This window comes from Trichoplusia ni, chromosome 25, assembly GCF_003590095.1.
Source record: "Trichoplusia ni isolate ovarian cell line Hi5 chromosome 25, tn1, whole genome shotgun sequence".
Taxonomy (NCBI): Eukaryota; Metazoa; Arthropoda; class Insecta; order Lepidoptera; family Noctuidae; genus Trichoplusia; species Trichoplusia ni.
Window position 1 is genome coordinate 4,479,264 of NC_039502.1, and position 23,969 is coordinate 4,503,232.

General features: G+C 34.6%; 5 protein-coding genes across 5 annotated transcripts in view; 2 read left to right on the forward strand and 3 right to left on the reverse strand.

The window, feature by feature from the left end:
• Positions 1–79: 79 nt before the first annotated feature.
• On the reverse strand, positions 80–5,170 carry LOC113505311 (activator of 90 kDa heat shock protein ATPase homolog 1). Its single transcript, XM_026887943.1, has 5 exons — positions 4,550–5,170; positions 2,744–3,109; positions 2,438–2,608; positions 1,563–1,719; positions 80–1,069 (listed from the first exon to the last, which is right to left on the reverse strand). The coding sequence occupies exons 1-4, from the start codon at positions 4,904–4,906 to the stop codon at positions 1,588–1,590; spliced, it is 1,026 nt and encodes a 341-aa protein (XP_026743744.1). The 5' UTR covers positions 4,907–5,170; the 3' UTR covers positions 80–1,069; positions 1,563–1,587.
• A 2,547-nt stretch (positions 5,171–7,717) lies between these two features.
• Positions 7,718–17,096, forward strand: LOC113505313 (short/branched chain specific acyl-CoA dehydrogenase, mitochondrial). The gene is made up of 9 exons (XM_026887944.1): positions 7,718–7,840; positions 7,961–8,081; positions 13,606–13,706; positions 14,034–14,240; positions 14,627–14,797; positions 15,170–15,333; positions 15,669–15,813; positions 16,202–16,337; positions 16,575–17,096. Exons 1-9 carry the CDS (start codon positions 7,811–7,813, stop codon positions 16,751–16,753), a joined length of 1,254 nt encoding a protein of 417 aa, XP_026743745.1. The 5' UTR covers positions 7,718–7,810; the 3' UTR covers positions 16,754–17,096.
• LOC113505316 (protein FMC1 homolog) lies at positions 17,088–18,182 on the reverse strand. The gene is made up of 2 exons (XM_026887946.1): positions 18,119–18,182; positions 17,088–17,512 (listed from the first exon to the last, which is right to left on the reverse strand). The coding sequence occupies exon 2, from the start codon at positions 17,477–17,479 to the stop codon at positions 17,153–17,155; it is 327 nt and encodes a 108-aa protein (XP_026743747.1). The 5' UTR covers positions 17,480–17,512; positions 18,119–18,182; the 3' UTR covers positions 17,088–17,152.
• Positions 17,498–18,437, reverse strand: LOC113505315 (SRR1-like protein). Its single transcript, XM_026887945.1, has 2 exons — positions 18,258–18,437; positions 17,498–18,182 (listed from the first exon to the last, which is right to left on the reverse strand). The coding sequence occupies exons 1-2, from the start codon at positions 18,398–18,400 to the stop codon at positions 17,498–17,500; spliced, it is 828 nt and encodes a 275-aa protein (XP_026743746.1). The 5' UTR covers positions 18,401–18,437.
• Positions 18,438–20,074: 1,637 nt separating this feature from the next.
• Positions 20,075–23,969, forward strand: part of LOC113505317 — a 101,072-nt gene continuing 97,177 nt past the window's right edge. The window contains exon 1 of the mRNA XM_026887947.1: positions 20,075–20,827. Coding sequence (XP_026743748.1) covers positions 20,705–20,827 — 123 coding nt within the window. The 5' untranslated portion in view covers positions 20,075–20,704. The remainder of the gene's footprint in view (positions 20,828–23,969) is intronic.

Here is a 23,969-nt window from a genome sequence, read left to right on the forward strand (position 1 = left end):
TACTAAATTTGAAACAAATTCAGTATTTATCCACCTGCATTATATTTGGGCCATAAGGTCAATAAATAAAACTCCAAACTACATCTAACATAATTTATTGGAGCATCCCATAAATAAAAAAACGGTTACACATAATCATCAGCTACTTACAAAGTTAAGCCAAGAAATGATTTAATCAATGCAAATAAATGCACAATAGATTACGAATAATTATTTTGAATTATTAAAAAAAAACTAACTTTCGCTCTGGTTAGCAACATAGCAGTTCAGTTTTATACATTCAATTACAGAGAATAAAAAAAAAGTTCCAAGAATTGAAAAGACATACGGAAGTTATTATTTTTAGGTGTTGCCATTTCGCATATTATGAGTAATATAGTAGAAATTAGAATTGATGGGGGAGGAGTTTGGGGGGTTAAATAAAATTAATATTATATACTGTGCATTTATTTGTATTGATGTAAGTTGTTCTAAGCGCAAATTAACAGCGATACAGCTACTAAGATTCTCAGATTTTAGTGTAATAAGTAATTATGCTTTAAGAGGTATGTATTCAGGGCATATAAGTACCAATTCATTTTTTTATAAATTGATTAAACTATAGAGATTATTGAAATTAATTAAAATAAACTAAGAACAATGAAATAAAATCTGGCACACCACACATTTTTTAGTATGTCAAAAGGCCTTATAAGTAAATAATTATGTTTTGAACCGAAAGTTGTCGAAATTTAGGCCAAAAATGGATTTAACCTACCTAATTCATTGCACTACTTTACTTCTTAAGCTAACTGTAAATTTGGACGTTTTTTAAGCAGTTTAGGTGTAAGCAAATGTCAGATTAACCTAATTTTTCACAGCAAAGTCAAACATTACACTAATAGATCAAGAATCTACCTAATGTATGCCCCGAATCCAAACCTTAGATACAACGCATTCAAAACCGGCACAATATGTCAGACATCACAGATGCATTACAAAATTTACATAAAATGAAAATTCTGCGTTATATAAAAGTCGTTCTTTGCTTGAATTCTTGGAACGAACCACATTACTGGTAAAATTGAACCTGGAACAATAAAAACTGACTGTTAAATAAAGTTGCTAACAGATTAAAACGAAAAGGTTTGATAAAAAAATACGAGACAGCTTTTAAAATTCAGCCTTAGAAATGTTAATAAGTAAAAATCGCAACGACTCTAGCATGTTCCATAAGCGTCCTCTGACGTAAACGGAAAAAGTAACTAACAGCAGGACGTGTTTTTTCTTTACCCTGGCACTTAAAGATCAATTTAAAAAGAAAGCTTTTGTTGGGACATTTAGTAGGACAATTTTTCTGCCAAATATTTATTACTTAAATAATCAAAGCAGGAATATACAATTGTGTCTTGACGTCTAACCAATCATCATCCCCCACACAGATCCCCCAGACCCTGTGAAGGATCGGCACAGCATGTCTTTTTCTGACTGACGTCATCTCACAGGAAACACTCTTTACAGGCGTATCTCTTGACGTCTAATTATGACAAAGTACAGCTGTTCAATATTCTAATGAAACTCACCTAATTATTGTACTGGCGTACAGGATCACAGGAAGGCCCCGAAGCCGAACGCGCGCTTAATACTGTCGAAGTAATACCGCCGCCAGTTGTCGCGGGTCTGGTCCACCTCGGCCGTCGGTACGAGATCCTGTTTCACTGTCACTAGAGTGTGGTCGTCCTGGAATTGCGATAACTGATATTAGTAAAAAGAAGAAGACGGGGTCCATAATCGTTAATTGTACCTAAAATTACCACCTGTAACTACATTATGGAAGCAAGTAGCAAAGCGAGTATTAAAGATAAGTTGTGGTTTGGTTTAGATATTGATTCAGATTTGAACTGGTAACTCGAATCATACTGTAATTGAGTAGAGAATTCAGTTTAATCAGTGTCTCTAGCTGCTGATTGACCGTAGATAGTATGTGCCTAAGCACGAAATAAACTGAACTTGATTATTTCAGGAGAAAGCCTACAGCATAGTAAAAGTAATGTTCAAGTCACAACAAGCGCGTGTCACTATTTAACAATGATGATAGATCTTAGCATAAAGAAGAAAGTCATCAGTTGCTTTGCCAACTAAGGTACTGAAGTTGACCCATTGCATACCAAATATTCAAATATTTCCATCGCAAGCATAATATCACAATACAAATTATTTTAGAAATTTATATTCTAGTAACTTAATTCTACAGCAGTGTTATCCCCAAATATTTATATTTTAGTTTGAATAGTTGCTAGGTCAGGGCAAGTCTTATTTATTTAATACCTATCCAGTATTCCTTATTCTTGTAAATCTTCTTATATAACCGATTGAATAATGACCTTCTCTTTACATGGAAAGAACCCTTTTCTTTACAGTTAGTATATTAACATGCTCATATTATTATCATACATACCTTCTCCTCAATGTTAAAGGTGACCTCTGAGAAGTGTTGGTCGGGCCACTGCTTGTATCTCCAGTATTGGACTATTTTCTTAGGTGGTACTAATTCCCTGAACTCTCCTGTTATGTTTCCGCCGAATAGGGCAAACTTACCGCCCTTCTCTGCGTCCAATTTAACGTGGCCCTGCAAATATAAGTATTTATGAATAGGTATAGTAAAATAATTATGGTAAAAGGGGAATTTTTGAGTATTTGACTCTAAAAACAACAATGTAATAGTGGAAAACTAGAAAACTGTTAATGAGGTTGTTAACAATACCTGTGTGAAAGCCGTGACCATTTCTATTCGAGTCATTGCGTCATAAAACTCCTGAGCGCGGCATTGGAATTTCTCCGATATCTCAATGGATTTAGTGTCCAATTTGCATCCAATTTGATTAGTCTTGGTTGAAACTACAGGGTCCATAGAAACCTTCTTATTAAATCCACTAGTGATCATCGAGACATTGTCGGGTTTGACGGGCCCTTCACCCTTTTTAGGAAGGATGAGGCCTTTGGAGAACTCTTCCTTGAGACTTCGGATGTATTCGGTCAATTGCTTCCGGATCTTATCTCGGCCTACATTGTGCATGAATGCTTTGACTCTTTGGGCTTCTTCCCCACTTCCTTTAATTGTGACAGAGATCTGGAAAGAAGAAAATAAGAATTATTGTATTTTTATTACTTGTAGACTTAATTTGTATCTCCATATAAGGTTCTACTTTCTATTCTACAATATTTTAGATTTATTTATGCACATTTTAGTGTTAAAATCGTTAGTGTTAAATAATCTAATAACAATGATTTCTTATCATTTTAGACATGGACAAAAAGGCAATAAAGATTTATTTATATATACATGTTCTAAGTAAGACTTCTGATGACATACACCACATTCACCTGTTTGTCACATATTCATTGTGTCTTTAACATAATTCATGTAAACAGCTGGTAAGGTGAGAATGTTCTATAATCTAGATTCTTGTAGAATATTTATTAAGTGACAAGAAGAAAATACCTAAGGAAAGTATATACTTAAATATAAAGCATTTTTTGATATAGCATTAAGAAAAGGGTTTGCTTCCAAAATCTTGGCTATAGTATAGCAATGATTGTAGTCTTTTCTTTGATTTACACAATTTTCTTGAAGATATAACTTTGTGTTTTTACAGACAGCTGTTTAGTATCTAAATACATGAAAATAAAACCCTAATAATGTGCTCAACAACCTTAAGTTCATTTGCCCTACTTGCAAAGCTAATACAATCAAAATTGCAAGTCACTGCACAGAAAATAAAACTAACTGACCTAGATTACCATTTCAGGATTGAAGATTATATAATATAAGGTACTTTAATTGCTGGAAAGGATTTAAACCTTTATGAGAAACCTACTAACATTTATTGTATATTCAATATAAGTTATTTTTAAGGAATAAAGGAGTACCTGTCTAGGATATGACACTTTGTTTTCCTTTAAAACCATTTTACTTCTTGCAGATTCAAGATGGTTAAGGGGCTTTGGTCAACTAAAATCATTACATTGTTACCAAACCCAAGTTACAAGCTTAACCTGTACATAAGTATGCACTTTTACCTATACATATGTATGGTCTATATTGCCTAAGCCTAGTTCAAATTTTAGATGTCTTATTGAGAAACTTTGCTATTTTAACAAAAGGGATATTTAAACCAGCACAAATAGTTATCCTGGACCTGTATTTGGGTTGGACCCTCACACAGCATGCAAGCAGTCAAGGTTAAGTAGCCAATGAAGATAAGATAATCAATCGTAACATAGCTCTCTCATTACTAGAGTGCACTCAGTAAATAAAATTAGGTATATAAAAATTAAACTGTCTGTAAATTGTAGCAAACAATGAAACCACAAGCTTCCTGTATGTGGATACTGTTTCCTTGATGCTACCAACTGTACAAGTAGGATAACGAAGTGAGAGAAAAACAAAAGATTTAAATTCGAATAAGAAATTCTATCCTATTACTTAGGTTATGTTTCACTAATGTGAGATGAATGTCAACCATAAGAATAAGATGAAATGAATGAAAATGTTCTCATAACTACTTACGTCCACTTCGCTAACGTCGTTTTCTTCGGACAGGTTCGGTATGTGCACCTCCCCCTTCACCACATCCTTGCTACCAGCCAAGGTTCCTTCCCACTTCAGCTTAATGTCCCATTCATAGAAAAATATTAACTTTCCTTTCCTATTGTTCGCTGACGCCTCCCCGTCTATCTTCTCCACCTCAGTCACCTTACAGTCCACACCATTCTGAGCAATCACGAATTTATTCAACAACTCCTTCAAACGATCTTTTGACCACGGCCCTGCATTTTTCTCCGTCCAATGCCAGTTGTTCACATTAGTAGCGTCTGGCCTCTCCTCCACGATCCATCTAGGGTCACCCTCGCCCCATTTGGCCATCTTTCAATTATGATGATCGGTTCAAGATCTCAGGATATGAATTCTTGAGAACTCCACACGCGAAAAGTCAAGTCAAACTCGTGACAGTCAAGATTTTTGACAAGTCGTGGTCAGCGAACTCAATTGCAGAGCTAAAGATTGTAACAACACACAATACACTTACTAATAAACCGCGTGCAACTGATCTAATGACATCGAAAAATCGTAATTTTCGAGAAACGTCGCGCAAGAAACGAAACGAACCATGCCATTACTATTTGACAGTACAGTGTTACCATAACATATTGATTAGTTTACCCTACGCTCACATCGAAATGAAAAATTAATAGTGTAGAAAAATCTTCAAGCCTCAAAAACAAACATAACTTTGTATTCTATTAATAAATGGTATTTCAGGTATGGGATGGAATATAATTGTTACAAAATATTGAAATGAAACTACTTTTACGGATTTTATTTATAAGCGATAAAATCCGTAAAAGTAGTTTCATTTCAATGTCTAACATTCGCGTAAACCTAAGAAACCACTATGTTACAAAATATGATTGTCAATTTCACCACTTGAATCATTTTGTGATTAATCTTAAACATTTTGTAATTAATCTGACTCTTAAATTTATTATTATAATTTTAAAAGTAATCAATTTAGCAAAAATGTAAGTAATTCTAAGAAGTATACGAACATAATTAGTTACACAAAGCACTAAAAAAGTTACATTAAATATGGGAAGTTTTTTATATATTGCAATTTTTCGCCACTTTCTGTATGTTTCTAGAAAACGGGAGTACCAACAGCTAAGACACATCCGGCTGTCAGGGCAGTAACGTTTCATTTCAAGCAAAGGACTTAAGTTTTTGATACTTTATTATCGGTAATCTTTTGCGGCGGTTAACCCGGTTAAATAGTCAATGATTTGTTTTACTAACTGACCAGATAATACAATAAATAGATTAAAAGTAAAAACGTCGTGTACTGAAAAACATAAATAAAATCGACTCATAATTAACAGTAACGTGTACAATTTACCGTGTACAAATAAAACAAAAGCACTCAACTTTCATAAATTAGTATTTAGTTTCTATTCATAGGTATATGAACTTTAGCCACCGTATAATTTAATAGTTCAAACCCGGCCGCTTGGTACCTGATTATTTTTATACTCTCCTTCTATTATATTGTACGTGATACATAACATACTACGATTCAAAATTGAGCGTTAACTTATTCATCGGGCTGTCGCGCTGTGACGTCTTTTATTGGTGACCCAGACTGTGATGACGGAGAACTTAACAAGCTCTCAATTCTACTTAAATTGCAAATAGATAAATGAATAAAGAGGCCCCTTCTATTTTTTAACACCAATCGTAACAAAAGTGATATATTTTAAATATTTCTATTGAGCAGGATGATGGTGATGGCAGTGGTCACTGCGTGATCACATGTGCACTGCGCATTGCACATGTCCAATTATGCACAAAATTGTTGCTAGAAATTTTTACATGGAATAATATTGCTTATCATAAAATAAATAATAATGCAACGTTATTAATTTGGTGAAGGTTATTGGGTGAAAGAAATTAGAATTAATGTTTTAGCTTTTCCACACACTTCGGTTTTGAATTCAGCCGTTTATTTTTCCCTTATGTGTAGACAGATTTCTGCATTTTTTTGTCGTTTAAATATTAACACAGTTCTATTATTATATTTGTTAATAGGAGACGTTGTGTCTGTTTTGGATACGGCTAAATACAACCGCTTTTACCAAATACCTACGAATTACATAAGTACATAATGTAACGAGTTTAAAAAGGTCAATTGGAAAACAATGGCGTCAGAGAGAGGTAACTATTACACGCGATTATTTTTGCAAACGTGACTAACGGTTATTGAGACACTCAGTTACGTTTTATAGGTGTTGGACACAAAATGTGTCCATTAAAGAAACATTTAATTATAAATATAATTTTATTATTTCCCCGTGTTCGTACTTAGAAGTCGGTATCGGTTCTAGTCTGTGTAATGAGCAGTGTTAGTGTTCGGACTTAAAAACTTTAACTGGGTTTAGGCTAGTGTTAAAAAAATAGTGTAGAAATAAAATCTTAACGATATTCATACTAGTTGGTTATGTTTCGAATGATCAGTTAGGTTTCAAAGTGTAATAAAAATCAATTGGAACGCCTGCTTTTATTTGTAACTTATTTAATATTTACTTTGTACAACTTTTTGACAGACCTCTTTTTTTATTGAAAAAAAAGTCGTTTTCTTTACATTAATATTTTTTTAGCTCCGGGTTGAAAGAATTAATACAATTCCAGAGCAAAATTATACCTCTGTACTGCGCTCGATGGCATTGACCGCGTTCAAGGGCTGAGCCGGTATATTCGTTCACCTAATTCTCGATTTACAAACTTGCGTACATACATACGCGTCATAATAAGAATAAAATTAATCTAAAATAGAACAGGCGGAATAATTACTGATTTAAGCTTCGCCTGAACTAGAGCATTCTTTCAAGTAAATAGGAGCTAGTCCGAACTACCAATTTAGACACGAGAAATTAATTTCAGTACTTCTACTAGTACTTCTACTAAAAAAATCTATTGTTTGCCACTAGATAGATTTTTGCCAATACGCTACTTCAACACTTTTGGCCATTACCATATTTAATCAGATGAAACAAGTTGGGCGTTCAAACACGTACTTTGTAACTGTCAAGGTTATCCCAATGAATTAAATTCATATTATCGTCTCGCATACTATTGAAAACCATGTTATCTTAGTGCGAGTGAGATAACGTACCGGCCTCGAGAAATAAACCCAGTTCGATTCGGAGTCCGCTCAACGAAGGCGCGGCCGCATCCATCGCGTTGTCCATTGCAAATATTAAAAAATAAAAAACAATAATGTTCCCATTACGCCGCGTTGGCAGCAAGGTGTGTGTCTGTGCTTTAATTAAAAATAAATAAATCGATCTATTTTTGATTGTTGAATTGAAAGTTTGATTTGAATGAGTTTTTGTTTAAAGTTCGTTCTAAAAGTAGCCGGTTTTGCAGATTCTGGAGCAATGGCGGGCTCCCGTGGTTGCAGCGAAAGTGCAGAGGAATTACAGCTCGGAGGGTCCCCAGCGACCTTTGAGCGTGCTGACTGAAGATGAACTGGCCATGAAGGAAACAAGTAAGAAAGAAAGAAAAAAGAATCTTCACACAACAATACTACACAAACTTAATAATTTATATCTGACTTAAAATAGTTCATTGATCGAAAGACGATTTTTTGCAAACGTAAGTAATTGCTACATTTTGGATGTTATGCGACTTTAGTACTAGGTAGATAGTAAATAGGTAATTAGATATGTATATTCGTTTGTCACTAAATTTTACGAGCTGTCCTACATTTTGTGTTGTAATTTGCATAACTTTACATGAAGTGCATATTATTATCTACTTAAAGTTTGGATCGATCATCAGTTGTTGCTGTTCGCTTTAATATATATTTGGTGAATCGTAATTAATGTCGGCTGGTAATAAAATATACTTTTAGAACTTAATCTGCGTAATGCGCAATAACTGGTTTAGGAGCTAAAAAATCAAGAAACTTCTGCAAAATTTTAAACCAATTTTGTCAAAGACCTCAAATTTCTTGAACATTTACACACATCTACTTTCTGATTATTTTTCTAAAAAGCCAATAACACGTAGGTCCTTATAATGCATTTCGCTCTAGGCTAAAGAATCGACAAAAAATATTGAATCAGAATTTTATTTATTTAGTCTAAATTAAACAATAATTAACTGCAGTATATTAAATAAACTAACAAGATAATTTAATGGTCTCATTGCACAATAATTGTTGTGTAAAACTCTAATTGATAAGGATTTATTTATCACCTCATAGTGACGTGTATCCAAACAAGTTTATTTATCGAATATATTATTATTAAATACGTAGTTCATTAACTGGTTCAAGAAAACATGTCTTATGTTTGTTATGTAAAAGTAGTTTTCATAAGTTTCGTTTGATTGACGTCCGGCAGCTTTCACTCTTTTAACTATTAGGCTAGCTATACACGAGATGTTTTACTTTAGTTCTGCCCTTGCAAGAAAACTGAAGCATGTAGGTCTGAAGATTTACCTGCTTAAATGATACATCGGTTAACACTTCACGCCTGCATATTAATTAATCGAGATCGCCCGACAAGTTTCGCACTCCACTAGCGCGCCAGCTTGCCATTATAGACTCCGGTTGGTTCCGAAACTAGTCGCGCGATCCCGATAAATAGTCGTGAGAAAACCAAACTGATGTATGTCGCGCAAAAATGCTTTTGACAATTGGCTATAATCTAGGTACCTTATTGCCAGTTTGAAACAACTGTACCTACAGGGTGCAATAGTGTAGTATAAAGTAATGTGGCTAGCTTTCACTTGATTAAAATACCAAGGGCCTATACACACATTTTTCTATTCACACCATGTACGCGCATTCAAGACTCGCGTTTACAATGTGTACGCATGATGCATGTATCGCATAAACCACGACGAATTAAGAGGCGTATTGTAATTATAAATACAACTATGTGGTACAGTAACTATACAAAGAAGGTACCATAGGGTGTAAACGAAATTTTTACTTACCCAGCGCAGTCTATCCGTCCTTCTGTCACTAGACTTAATCTCATGAACCGTGAAGCTAGAGAGTTTAAATTTTTATTGATAATGTATTACTACTGTAATACTGTTGCTGCTATTTCAACAGATGTCTCATAGCTAGGGTACAAATAATTTGGTGTCTTATTTACTAATAAAAAGTATCTAGTATAATACTGTTTATACTGCAGAGCTATCAATGTTAATCAAGTTTCTAAAATGTACGACATTTTTCAACTGGGTTTTAATAATTGTACGCCAAAAAGTATCTATATTACATATTTACAAGTCACTTTCAGTTTCTTTTGAATTATCATTATTCTTATCACAATAACGACCCACCCTCATTACAGTGATGTAATTATACTTACGATGTCAATATTATCTGACGATAAAAATATCAGCATAGCTAAAGACTTGGCAACAAAAATAAAGATAAATATTTTTGCCTGCTTGATAAGATGTAGAATGTAGCGATAAATTTTATTTAATGTGTAGATATTTTTAGTAAACTGAGCTTTTAGAGGTTAGGTTTACTTTTTTAAAATAATATAAATGAATTAAACGTAGATATACGCAGGAATGTATGATAAAGACCATAGAGTGTAGAGTATTCGACGCGTACGCTGTACCACTTTCGTAACGATTTTGTTTATTTTGAATGTCTCTCGAACAACATAATCTTGACCTGTTTTAATGACCAACGGTTGCTTGTTTTTTTTTTTACTTTACATGTGCATTTAAATTTGATTCAGCCGGTTTGAAATTGAGGTTTGAAATTTAACACGACAGTTTGGAACTTCTAAATGTTTCATAAAAACGGTTTAGTTTCTTGTTTATTATTTTAGTTAACGCTGTTCTTAGATCGTCTAATGGCTAGTAATTACACCTTTTGTGTAGTATCAAGTCCACAATGGACTCTGACCGACCATTTTCTCATTATCTGACAGAAACACCCCGCAATAACCGAACATGTTTTCATTATGTTTCGTCCATTAAACTCAGTCTTCTTCTTTTGTCCCTTTCAGTATAAGCCACATAATAACTTATAAAATATGTCTACATTTCGTAACACAAGTTATTGCCAGCTGTTGGCCGTATTTACAAATTATTTTTTTAACTCGATTTAACAGAAATATTTGAAAGATATTTCACTTTAAATAAACTTCTTCATCTTTGTACTCTTTATGTGCGAATCGCGGCCTCAATAGCCGGCCATTATTTTATTGATGGCTGAATGCTTGACAACAGTGCCATAACATGTTTTAAAAGCACATATTTTAGCGCCGAGTCGTCACTTTACTGATAAGTGATTCGTAATCGTAATCCGAACTTGTTTTATTTCTTTACAATGATATCGTAATTTATGTTTAGAATTTAATAGATTGGTAGTCAAAAGATTCGATGAACTATGGATATAATATTTTTAAGGCAATTAAAAATGTCAAAACTTGCTGCCTTACAAAATGAATTTACGTTTCTACGTATTTAGAAAATAAGTACAATAAATACAATCGATTTGTTGATAGAAAATATTTGCGAAGTCTTATATTAATTTTGTACAACCCAATTTTAAGATAGAACCTACCAATTTCATAAAAAAATCTTGTTTTCATTATATTAATATCTACTAAAAAACTCTATTCGAAAAGAAAAGAAAATTAGGTAACTTGACTGTGACTTGCGCAAAATGTGACATTCACAATTTGTGCAAAGATCAACTTACATCCGACTGTTAAATAAGGCACTGCATTTTTATACCGACATAATCTTATATTTGCTAGTACTACGAAGTTATCGTGATAAGAGCAATATAAAGATACTCCTTAAACCTACTTAATCTTGATACTTATGTAAGTTTACAATAGTTCTTCCTTGGACGTAAGTCACATAAAAGTAAATCCAATTCGACAGCTTGTTAAACCTAGTTTAGGACTCAGATAGACGTATCTATCTGTAATATATAGCTATAGATATGTAATAGATAGAGACAATATAAAATACAACAATGTTAGCCCAATGTCAAGGGATGCTTTAAGGCGTGTATGGCGGTACCTAATCTACAAGTATAGTCCGATAAACTTCGATGTTGCTATACGTATCATAATATTTTTTCAAGAACAAACACTTTATGGGACCAAATGACAGTTAATGCAAGTTAAATGAAAAAATAATTAACAAAATCTAGTTGATTTTGTTAATTATTTTTCCAGTTAGAATTTCTTCTTCTGAAATCGAGAAACTCGTCCTTTTTGATTTCGTCTGAAAAACGTCCCTTGATATTGGGCTAACATATATTATTTTATATCTTTGAAGAGGCAACTAAAAAAAGGGAAGAAAATCAAAACCTCAAAGCAATATGAAAGATTTCAGAATGATACTCCGATGAACTACTTAAATCTTTTTTTGTAATTGCCGAAACATCTTTCCTATTTTTGAAACTTTGGAAGATTTATCAAAATTAAAAGGCTTGCATCATTTAACGATCTAGATCTAGATTTACAATATATTTTCTACAGCTTTACAATTTATATCTAGATCCTTGATTGCAAAAACCCTTACCTCTGTTATTTATTTGTCTATCGCATCTGACGCAGTCCCCCTCAAAAGATACTATACCTACTTGTTGACTGAGTAAGGTCTTATGTTCATATGTTATGCAATGTGCATACTGCATACGTAGGTAAATAATTGCATACAAACTCACAAGAAAGAGGCCAAATGGCCGCAAACTGTAGAAGTATCTATTTACCAAGTTAGATGTAAAATATCGAAAGTCTATCATGAAAAGTCGCAAGCCAACACGATATTAGAATTTTAGATATAAGTAGTTAATGCCTATATCTCCGCTATAGAATAATCTTTTTTGATAGTTACCAAATAGATTCGATGATAAAGAAATCATGCTACAAATATCTGATAAGCTCGACCTTGGCAATGTTAAGACAATAAAAACATGTTTTTGAATTAACGGATAATTGTGAAGAATATTGATTTGCTATTTAATCATTGATGACCAAGATGTTATCAAATTGAAAATTAAATTTTAGACGTCTCTACAAATGTAACCTCATGTGTGATGTTTTTACGTGAGGAACTTTTTATGTTTGTGACAAAAATTATGCAGACGCTGGGGTCCCCCATTTTGAAAACGGAGATGGACTGGATAGTATCTGTAGCTATGGTTTAAACAAAACCCGGTATTTCATCCGCTTCTGTGCATAAAATGAACTACTATTTAGGACAAAATAGTCTTAAAAAAGTTTTGGTATTTCTGAACCCTATTCAATACCTACTTTGACACAATGATAATTTCGCATCAGACACTCTAATTTTTTTAGGATAGATAGATTTTATTTTTGGTATGCATGAAATGTTTGCCCAGTACTATATTTGAAATAAGACCGGGGTTTTCTAAAGTCGTGGGGTGCGGACATGTAAATCTTATGACATGGCGAATTTCTCGGGATAGTTATGGCTGTATTGTGATTACAATATCATTCCTTCGGTGGTTGAAGTTGATAATCATGACAATATGAAGTTTGCGAAAAACCACCTGCTACGATTCGTAAAACGATAAGATATGAGTGCTACTTTAATAATTTGTCGTATCAACCGTGCATGACGTTGCCTAAGTGACGATCGGATGTCTTACATTTCTGGCATATGACTACACCCAGTGCCGTATTATCCATAAGGCACTTTAGGCCAGTGCCTAGGGGCCCACTATGACCAGGGGCCCACCACCAAAGCCGTCATCTAAAAAGAAGCTCGATAAATTTTTCACTGAATGAAAATAACTTGAACCAAGGGGCCCCTGGGCCCCTAGATCCGGCCCTGACTACACCAAGTATATAATATTACCTTCGGAATTGTAAGCACTATTTTTGCAATACATCAATTTATCATCAAATAAAGCTTAAATGATGACGTTTGATCTTTTTGTGTTCCATATTTATAGGGAAACTGTTCAGATCCTAGAAAAACATTCAAAATCTTTTTTTTTTAGCAAACTTTAGCAAAAACTGACGAACGTTTTTCTGTCTTCTTTTCAGTCAGGAAACTGGCGACAGAACAGATCCAACCTCTTGTCAAGAAGATGGAGGAAGAACACCGCATCGACGACAGCGTACGACAACTGCTTTTTGATAATGGGGTATGTCTACACTGGCTTATTAATTTTAAAACGTAGTTCATACAAAATGAAAGGAATATTTCCAGTGGTACGAAAACTCAATGTTATCAATGCGATGAATATAAACTCCTGATTCCGAGGTGTAAGAGTGACGCAGCTACGCACATTGCATTGCGCTTTCTCGCTTCATTACAAAGTTTTGACCTACCTTATCCTTGCCATGTTAAAGAACTATACTGTGCTGTTCACATCTCATGATATCTGCTTCCCAAGGAATCAGCAGATTCCAAGCAGTGGAAACAATACCAACATACCAAATACCTAATTGGAGCCAACTTATCATTTCAGCTAATGGGTATCGAAACCCCAACTGAATACAGCGGCTCCGGTTGTGGTTTCCTCACTATGATGCTGGTGGTTGAGGAGCTCTCCCGAGTGGACCCCGCTGTCGCCGCATACGTGGACATTCACAACACTCTCGTCAACTCCCTGTTCATGAAGCTCGGAACTGAAGAGCAGAAACAGAAGTATCTGACGAAGCTCTGTACTGAATATGTAAGTGGAATTTCTGAAAAGTCGATTGTTGACTTTTTGACTGCACCATCTAATATTTACTTGTTAGGAATTAAGGATAAGGACATATAATCTATTTTCAAATTTTACGATTTCAGATAGAAAGGTAAGTGCTTGTTTTCTTAGGACGTATTAAAAAAGCTAGAAACTCAGTTGACTGAATGGATAAATTAGAGGTTGATATAGGCCAATGCGACTGCTAGTACCTATTGCGTGTCATGCGCACATAAATCTTTATGTGGACGCCTTCATGTTGAAGGTTGAAAGTTCACACTGACAACCTTTATAGAAAACAAAATTACTCTGTTTCTAACGGAACTTAAAGATTTACTTGTTGAAACCTCTCACAATTTGCTTATTCCTTTTAGGCCGGCAGCTTCTGTTTAACGGAACCCTCTTCCGGATCAGACGCTTTTGCCCTGAAGACTGTGGCCAAGAAAGATGGCGAGCACTACATCATCAATGGCTCCAAGATGTGGATTTCCAACTCTGATGTCGCTGGCGTATTCCTGGTTATGGCTAACGCTGATCCCTCCAAGGTATGCAGCCACTTCCTTTTACATGTCCCACAACTCATTTACTTCTATCATTAATACGGTTATTTGCATAGAATCGTTACCCTCACACCAGCAAATTGTTTAAGTACAGGAGTTGGGGTGTATATTATCAATGGTCTGATTCGGATCATTTTCAATTGTATAAGTTATCTAATTCTGAGAATTGGGAAATTCAAAAGTCTCCAGAATCCCAGCAAAACTTTGCTAAAAATCCAAACAGCGCATCAATGAAGTACCTACTAATTCGTAAATTCTTAGATATGTACCACCAAAATGGATATTGGTAAATTTAAAGAACACTAACTTTTTCCATAAATTTGTAGTACCTATTAGTAACCCTGTCCACTTCCCCAGGGCTACAAGGGCATCACTTGCTTCATAGTGGAGCGGGACTCCCCCGGACTGTCCGTGGCCAAGCCCGAGAACAAGCTCGGCATCCGCGCGTCCGGGACCTGCATGGTGCACTTCGACAACGTCAAGGTGCACGAGAGCAGCATCCTCGGGGAGTACGGCAAGGGGTACGTATTCTAGGCTTTACGAGAAATTTATATTTTGTGGTGACAATGACTACTGACATAATAATATGGCAAACGTTTCCCTGCCTGAGAGCAACGCTAGTGGTTTTGACAGTCTCGAAGCAAAATAATTACTTCTCCATATGACAAAATAGTCAAAGACCAACATTATTTAGTCAGCTTTAAAAACCGCTTTTCGGATGAATATAAATACTTTCATGATACAAGTTTTACTAAGTTTGAAACTAGATGGCGTTGTGTGAAAGTTGTGCAATATTTATATTACAACAATTTTTAAGTACAGTACAAGTATTCTCACATTATATTGTCCTTCACAGCTACAAATACGCGGCGGGCTTCCTGAACGAGGGCCGCATCGGCATCGCGTCGCAGATGATCGGTCTCTGCCAGGGCTGCATGGACGCCACCATCCCCTACACCCTCGAGAGGAAGCAATTCGGACAGAGCATTTACAACTTCCAGGTATATAGCAACAATTAAAATTAGCCAATTATTTTGTTGCACGGATAAACAAGTCACCAGGAGTAGATCCACCATTGTGGGCACAGTGGGCATGCCCTAACTTACTAATAACGTGACGTCATAGTTTCACATTCGACAAGATCGACCGATGGTCAGGCGATATGCAATCCTATTCCCAAGGCCATACTCCTAATGCGCAGAAAAAAAGGACATAATGTAACAAGTCATGTCGTTAGTCGTTCAGACATTAAGTTTATGGATAAAATAAACACCAAGAAGACTTTAACTTTACATAATAAATACTAGTCTTGACAGAAATAAACTTCGCAAAACTACATTTCAAGTGGACCTGTTCTCCATTTTGCAACAAAACAAAAATATTTTCCAGGGTATCAGCTACCAGATCGCGCACCTTCAGACACAGCTGGAGGCAGCTCGCTTGCTGACCTACAACGCTGCCAGGCTCAAGGAGAACGGCCTGGAGTTCGTCAAGGAAGCCGCTATGGCTAAATACTACGCCTCAGGTAAGGACTAGTTAGTTAGAAAATTAGTTTCAAGTAGACAAAACTATAAGAATATTTAAGAATACCTACCCTAGCCATACGTACATACTTATCATTCTGAATATTAGCTAAGATAGCCATTGACCTCAGACATCATTACCTATTATTTATTCATGGGCATATTTGTGACCCCCGATATTTAATTAATGCATCCGAAACTAATTCTTAACATTAATCAACTCACGATTTATATTCCAGAAATCGCTCAAACTCTGACATCAAAATGCATAGACTTCATGGGAGGAGTCGGTTTCACGAAAGACTTCCCTCAAGAGAAATTCTTCCGTGACGCCAAGATCGGTACCATCTACGAGGGAACCAGCAACATGCAACTCCAGACCATCGCCAAGATCCTCCAGAAAGAATATAGCCAATAGAGATTATTAGAAATTATTATATTAAGTATCGTAGATACATGACAGTTGTATATAGTTTTAAAAACTCCTTTGAAATTATAAGTACATGGCAAACTTTAAAAAAGTAAATAAAAAACATCGAAAAGAGTTGTCAGTGCATTATGATTGCATTTATGTCATTATATTACTGTAAAGTTTTTTTTTTTGTAAAAAAAACTGAGCTCAAGTAAGACTCATAAGTACAGATAATACAGGGTAAAAATAATATATCTAAAGAACGATATCTTCCTTTTGTTACAAACATAAGTTTATATTATATACTTTGTATGCAATGTATTCCAAATAAAAGACTTTATAAACTAAACAGAATTTATTTACAGAAATCTTTCTACAGGTCTATATTTTTGTACTTTCTAATCATTATGGTTTTGGATCATAAGGCATTTTGAACCCAACCATTCGCGCTGTCTCCTCAATCGACCTTTCCCCCTTTCCCTTAAACTCTGTATTGATATCTTTGTATTTCCTTGAGAAATGCAAGTAGTTGTAATATGTCTTCGCCTTAAAGTGCATCTCGTCAATAGCTTTGCAATGCTGTTGGTCCGTGGTCTGATACTTTCTGTATTGGTTGAAAATGTAGATAACCATTTGATTGTCTGCCAGTTTCTTTGATGAAGTTTGCTTACGTAGTTCGGAAAGTATTTGTCTCAATGTTACGAGTGCTGGCTTTGAAGTTATTGACGCCATCTTAGACCTTCAAAGAAATTAGATGTTCAGCTTCTGTATCATAAGAGATGTGATAAATTCTTCAGTGTTTTCGTATGCAGGTTTGTCACCTCTGGTCCAAAAGTTTGAATCAAGTTTTTCTAAATGTTCTTTAGGGAAATGGTGGATTGCAGTATCATTAAAGATATCAGTATATTTAAAACTATTGTTTAAAGCCTGCTCAGATGTATGAGGGTGTATTTTAAAGATGAATGGAACAGTTTCTGAAAGTATTCTACTGGGCTGATTGTCTACAAGAGATGTAAAACTGTTACAAATAAGTACACAGTTTTCTAAATTAGGTCCCCAATTACTCCAAAGGAAGTTATTAGTCAATTGTTTTGGACAATGAGGGAAAAACACAACAGTGGGCCCTTTATCTGATATTACATAATTTCCTTCATTGTTTTCCAATATAACTTCGAGTCCTAACTTCGTTAAGAGTTCACACTCACTTTTATAGAAGATAGGGTCATGTACTAGTACATTGTCAGGTTTTAAGGAGTCCTTCAAACAAAGTAAGAGAGCGAGTTGGTATCTAGATATGTTACATTCAGCTACATGTCCGAGTCCAAGACAAACTATTTCTACGACGTTTTTAGCGTTCAAAATGTTACTCACAGATTTTATAACGTCTCCAAAGAAATTCGAGAGTTTGATATCGTCCACAGCACAGTTGATTCGCCTGAAAAGTAAATAATGATTGACAAATAACCTCAAAATATGTTGCTGACTATAAACACTGTCGTGTTGAACTCACTTAAAAACTTTATCAAAGTCAATTGCGATCTCTTGTTTTTCTAATTCTATACATTTGCTAGGTATTTTCGTAGGTTTGTTTTTTGCGCAACGCTTCGACTTTACTTTTTGAAAACCATCGCTGTCCTCTGTAGATTTTGACATTTTATAAACGTCATAATATTATTCGCAAAGAATCGGTAATGTGTTACCGTATCAAAATATTGCGTCCGTTTTTATGAATATTCTCTTTATCGCACGAATACTGTAATTTAATAGATTCAAGGTATACTAGTTAAAGTTGTTTTGTTTTGAGCATCATTATGATTTTACTAGTTGAGTTATTAATTCACAATAACAACCAAAGGAATTGTTTCTCAAAGCGTTTTTAGTGGAGGGGCATTAAATATAAATCTTACTTCCACTGTAATGAATTAAATCTTTCTGCAGCGGGGATTTACAAAAGAAAAGTCACATGTACAAAAACCTTAGAGCGAGCGTTCGTGAATTATGCAAATGCAGCCTATACATTTAAATACGTAACTCTCTTCTTTTTTTCTTGCCTAGTCACCGGTGAATTTCGCTTACTTCTCGAATAGGTCAATATAGGTCGCGTTTTCTGAGAACCATAGTTTTATTCAGCTTATCAAAAACTTATTGTGGACTCGTTTTTAAGAATCTCCAATGTATCACGTAGAATTACTTCTACCCAATTCTATTCTACCTGCTTGCAAGTAGGCAGAATAGCGAATTTGAATCTGTTTAGGAGAGCTGTCATTCCCCTGCCCTTATCACAATTATTTTTATTTGGGGTCGGCGCAACATGTGTCTTCTTCCACACCTTTCTATCAGACGCACACAAACACTCTTTGCAGCAGCTATATCGTCTTTTACACAATCCGTCCATCGTTTCTTTGGTCGTCCTAATCCCCTTTATCCATCCACATCCATACTCAACGCCTTCCTCACCCCATGATGAGATATAGAAAAGGGTAAATTAGCAACTTAAAAAAACAGTTAAAATCTTTCTTCGTTTCAAATAAAACGTGACTAATACTGTAGGACCACGATAAAGGTTACCAAATCTATAGTACTTAATATAATAAAGCTGAAGAGTTTGTTTGTTTGGTTGTTTGAACGCGCTAATCTCAGGAACTACTGGTTAAAATTGAAACATTCCTTTTGTGTTCAATAGATCATTTATCGAGGAAGGTTTCAGGCTATAAACCATCACGCTGCGACTAATAGGAGCGAAGATACAACGGAAAATGTGGAAAAAACAGGGTAGATATAAATCATAACTTATATCTTCTAACCACGCGGACGAAGTCGCGGGCAACAGCTAGTCAAATATATAATTGAAATAAGCAGTCGATTATTTATAATATAGTACTTGTTTGAACTAATGATTTAAAACTAAGTAACTTATTCAATAGCATATACTTTATAGATATTCAATCTTTTTATCCGATTAAAGACTTTAAAAACCGCCGAAATTGTTTTATGTAACTTTGTAGGTAAGCATCGTTATGTATGAATCCAACAGGGAAAACCTAAACAAAATCAAGTCAGCAGGTAAAATTACGAAACATCGATAACTGTTAACATCTCGATAACATTTTTCCAAACAGGAAATCAAACAAGACGAGGTAAATTATGTAAGTATATCATAAATAAAAATTCTAGGAAAAAAAGGAGGTCGAATGTTTATTTATTAGATTCTATTGAACTGTTACGCATGCACGTGCGGTAGGTAACTCTCATTTTGGCCCTAAAGTAGTACAAACAAGTCTTCCAACAGTCTACGGAATTATGCGACCCGAATTATAATGGTATCGAATGAGGGCGCGGTCTAAATTCGGCATTTAATACCATCAAATACAGTTCTCACACAATTGCGTCCTTGGACAGGTATTTGGGTTAGAAAAATTACCCATTGACAACATAGAGGGCAAACGTTCACGGCGCATATCGAGTAGGTACCGACTACCAACCATTGTCCGATTTGTATAGGGACAATCAAAATCTATGAGCACAGCATTCGAATCACGCACCCGTATTCGTTCCGACATACCGTAATACGAATAAGGCGACAATTGTGCACCGAACGATATTATTAGCCGTGCAAGTTTAGTCACAGGACGACGTTTCTGAACGTTGTATTTACGGCGCGAAAATTTCGGCAGTAAATTTCCGCGTTCCCATTTCAAATATTTATTTATTTTCATAACTTTCTAACGTTTGTATGAGACGCAACCGTAACGGCCTCCTTGCTAATCTATTCAAAAGAGATTGTAATTAAATTCTATTCGCTTCGTTACTTTTATATAACTTTATTATAATGTTTTGGCAGGTAGTTGGGAGTTGTTTTTAAATGTTTTAGTTGTAATATATTTGTGGACAGCGCCGATCGTGTTGTTGTGCGGTGTTTTTTTTTAAATACATTGACTTGAATGTGGACATAATAATATGGAACGTTACGTAGTGACGCGGCGTTCGAAACGCAAAAATGATGGACTGTTAACGAAATGGAGAAGAAAATGCAGTATTTTGAGTCGACGATCTTGGATTACAAATGGATACGACTTGAATGTGAGTAATAAAGATAATGCATGAGTTATTAACTTGATGCCTTCGTGTCGTGACTGTTAACTATTGATGTTTTATGGCTGTAAGTTGGCAATACCTAAATGTTATACAAACTTGATGGGTCGGTGTTATTGCTATGCCATAGTAGACATATCAAAACATTAATGATATTATCAAAATAATTGTGTTATCAATGCCTACGAACACGGTAAATGCTCACTGTATGTATATTTTTATACAAAGGAAGTTTAGTGGAAATGTAAAATATTTATATTCGAGGTTTGTATTTGAAGTATTCACTGAAAATAATTAATAAACTATAGTTGCTGGGAAGTTTTCTTTAACATAAAAATGTGTTAAATATGTTAGAATTATTCACAAACCGCTCCTACAGCCGGTAATGAATAGCTATTACTTAATTCTACTAGGTACGCGCAAGTTTCTTATCAATACCTACTATATATACTAATAAAAAAAATGTATAGGTGAGTGTCTAAGTAGGTATTAGTAGGTATTTCTGTAACAGAAACTGAATTTAAATTTATCTTTATTTGATAATATAAAAGACCCTAAAATGTTTATTTGAATCAGTCGCGGAAAATTATTAACGAATTTATTAAAAATCACAAAGATAAATTTCCCTTATGAATTTCGAACTCCTTTCTTATCATTAAAAAAACAACGTTGCAATTATTTCATTTTTTATCTGTGACCTGTCAATGTTATAAGTACTTAGGTTGTTAATGTCCCGCGTAAACTACAAGTCTTGTTTTCTCTTTTTACCCTTTTAGAATACGCTCAGCCCTATTTCGTTACCGCATCATGAGTAATGTTGCAAGATGACTAATGGTTCGTTTAATGATCCATAATTTAGCACAGCGAAGAAGCGATCAAGCATGTCTAATGCCATAAGTTTCTTCAATAGATTTCTCTAGGAAATAAATGTAGTTTTTAAGTTTATTGAGAGTTTCGAATATTTTGGTGTTTATTAAATTTAGGTTACTTTTAAAGAGAGGCCCTGATCGCTTCTTAGTTATTTAAGTAGGTATATTGCACATAAATTCAATAAACAATGTTCCGGCAAGTCCTTTGGGAACAAAACGCGCAAAGCCTCTAAAGCAGTACGCAAGACGTGACTAATAGTCCAAATTCGTGATCTTGTGTCCCTTAAACCCCACGATTCCTGACTCTACGTCCTATGGCTTGCAACAAACAAACCAAACAACAGCAGAAATGAAGATGAATTTAAAGTTAAATTTTGGGACATTATGATAAAAAGTATCTCTAGTGTTACTCTTAAGAGAAGTGACTGTTTTAGGCTTTTCAATACTTTTCATACACCGGACGAGGCAACTAGTGATTTTAATTCGAGGACAGTCCAACACTGATTAAAATTAACTTGTGAATTATTGAAGAAAATTCCTATCAAAATAATCAAGGCAATATATAAAATTTTCGTTTACTTACCTAAATTCGAATTTGAATCGTACCTAAGTATAATGCTGAATTGTTTGCTAGATAGGTAGTCATGGTTCCTGTTAAACAAATAGCTACTTTTGTGGTTGGTCAGAATATTATTATAGTAAAACAAAAATAAATGTGACATTAGCTAGGTCAGCATTGTCTAGAAGCATGGTAAAAAAAAGCATTGACCTACAATATGAAGTTTTTATTTCGACAATAAAAAATAAACTTTCGATAACAATACCTAATAAAACATTACATACGCATAAATTGATAAACAATTTTAAAATTCAAAACATATCAACACTTTCTCCAATACTATTATTGTCTCATTTCGGTGCACATTAGCATGGGCACAATGCGTGACGCTTCCTTACCCGGCTGAATTCTAGATTCCTTTGCCAACGAACATGGCGGCGGGCGTATGAGTCCAGTGACTTGTCAATGACGTCTATGTAAATTTTTCGCTTTTGTTTTGACTAATAACTTTTAGTTTTCACGGCTATTTATTCAGGAATGCGAACAGGACATGGCATGGCTCCAGCAAACGATTGTCCATCTTTCTTCTAATCTACAAGTATCATGAAGTTATAATTCCTTTCTGTTTTCTGAGTTAAATACGTACGTACAATATGAGTACCATTTATTCTTAGTCCAAAATACGTGGATAATACATACTTTTATTTGAAGTGTGTCCTAGTCCCTTAGTTTTTTTAGTTTTAGTTGAACCAAGTGTTCTCACAAGTTCCGATATTATAAAAACAAGAAAGGACAAAATTAAGGAACTTTGGAGCTATGGTTGACACTCCTCCCTTTCAAGCGACGTCAACAAGTGGTAAGCAATTGAAGCTCACTTGAAATTCGATCAAGTCCTTTTGGACTGTCTCAAATCAATCTGCTCAAATGAAAACGAATATATCTTTTACACGAATCAACGAAGATTGAACGATACCATTGTTTTAAAATTAAGATGAATGCAGATTTTTCCGTTGTTATTGACTTCAAAAAATATTTCAAGTGATTCATGATTTATACTTAAGTACTTAATATTTAGTAATGATATACTATCGTGTTTAAGGTGATCTTGTTGAGCGTAGTTCCATTTTAGGTAGGCATATAGACTGCATTCTGGCATATGGCAACATTGGCAACTAAAGAGACCTAGATCGACTGAATTTCTGATAAGGTTGTATTGCCAATATGTTTTCGTTAAGGCATTGAATTGATTGTGGCTAGAGAGCCTTTTAGAATCCATCTTGTTGGATTTACGTTTATTATCGGTAAACGTAAATCAAATAAGTTGGATTTTTTTAAGCTTTTTTATGTAAAAATCTTTTTGTTTATGTGAATACATAAACAGTAAGTTAAATATAGATAAATGCTTAAATCGAAATCAGTAAGGTAGTTCAGCATGATTTTGCCCAGTATTGGGACTTAGGTTAGAGGGCAAACACCTAAGAAGGAATCTTTATGGACAACAAAAAAGGTGTTTTAGTGTGAAAAAATCTAAACCCTAACGTATTCAAGTTAGTTATCGAAGCTCGCTGAATTATCACTCAAAAACCTTACACAGACACATAGACACACACGCTTATCTAAACCACCACCAAAATAGGAAGACAATGCTGATTGTAGACAATAAGAAACCGATATCAATACATGTCGATAGATACTTGCTAAC

What these genes read in the sequence shown, in the direction of transcription:
- LOC113505311 (XM_026887943.1), bottom strand. Translation starts at nt 4,906, where the DNA reads ATGGCCAAATGGGGCGAGGGTGACCCTAGATGGATCGTGGAGGAGAGG. An exon ending in ACGACGTTAGCGAAGTGGAC is followed by an intron (nt 3,110 to 4,549) that starts GTAAGTAGTTAT and finishes TCTTCTTTCCAG; the next exon opens with ATCTCTGTCACAATTAAAGG. An exon ending in CCTTTAACATTGAGGAGAAG is followed by an intron (nt 1,720 to 2,437) that starts GTATGTATGATA and finishes TCGCAATTCCAG; the next exon opens with GACGACCACACTCTAGTGAC.
- LOC113505313 (XM_026887944.1), top strand. Translation starts at nt 7,811, where the DNA reads ATGTTCCCATTACGCCGCGTTGGCAGCAAG. An exon ending in TACGCCGCGTTGGCAGCAAG is followed by an intron (nt 7,841 to 7,960) that starts GTGTGTGTCTGT and finishes CCGGTTTTGCAG; the next exon opens with ATTCTGGAGCAATGGCGGGC. An exon ending in AGAGCATTTACAACTTCCAG is followed by an intron (nt 15,814 to 16,201) that starts GTATATAGCAAC and finishes AATATTTTCCAG; the next exon opens with GGTATCAGCTACCAGATCGC.
- LOC113505316 (XM_026887946.1), bottom strand. Translation starts at nt 17,479, where the DNA reads ATGGCGTCAATAACTTCAAAGCCAGCACTCGTAACATTGAGACAAATA.
- LOC113505315 (XM_026887945.1), bottom strand. Translation starts at nt 18,400, where the DNA reads ATGTCAAAATCTACAGAGGACAGCGATGGTTTTCAAAAAGTAAAGTCG. An exon ending in GACTTTGATAAAGTTTTTAA is followed by an intron (nt 18,183 to 18,257) that starts GTGAGTTCAACA and finishes TTTACTTTTCAG; the next exon opens with GCGAATCAACTGTGCTGTGG.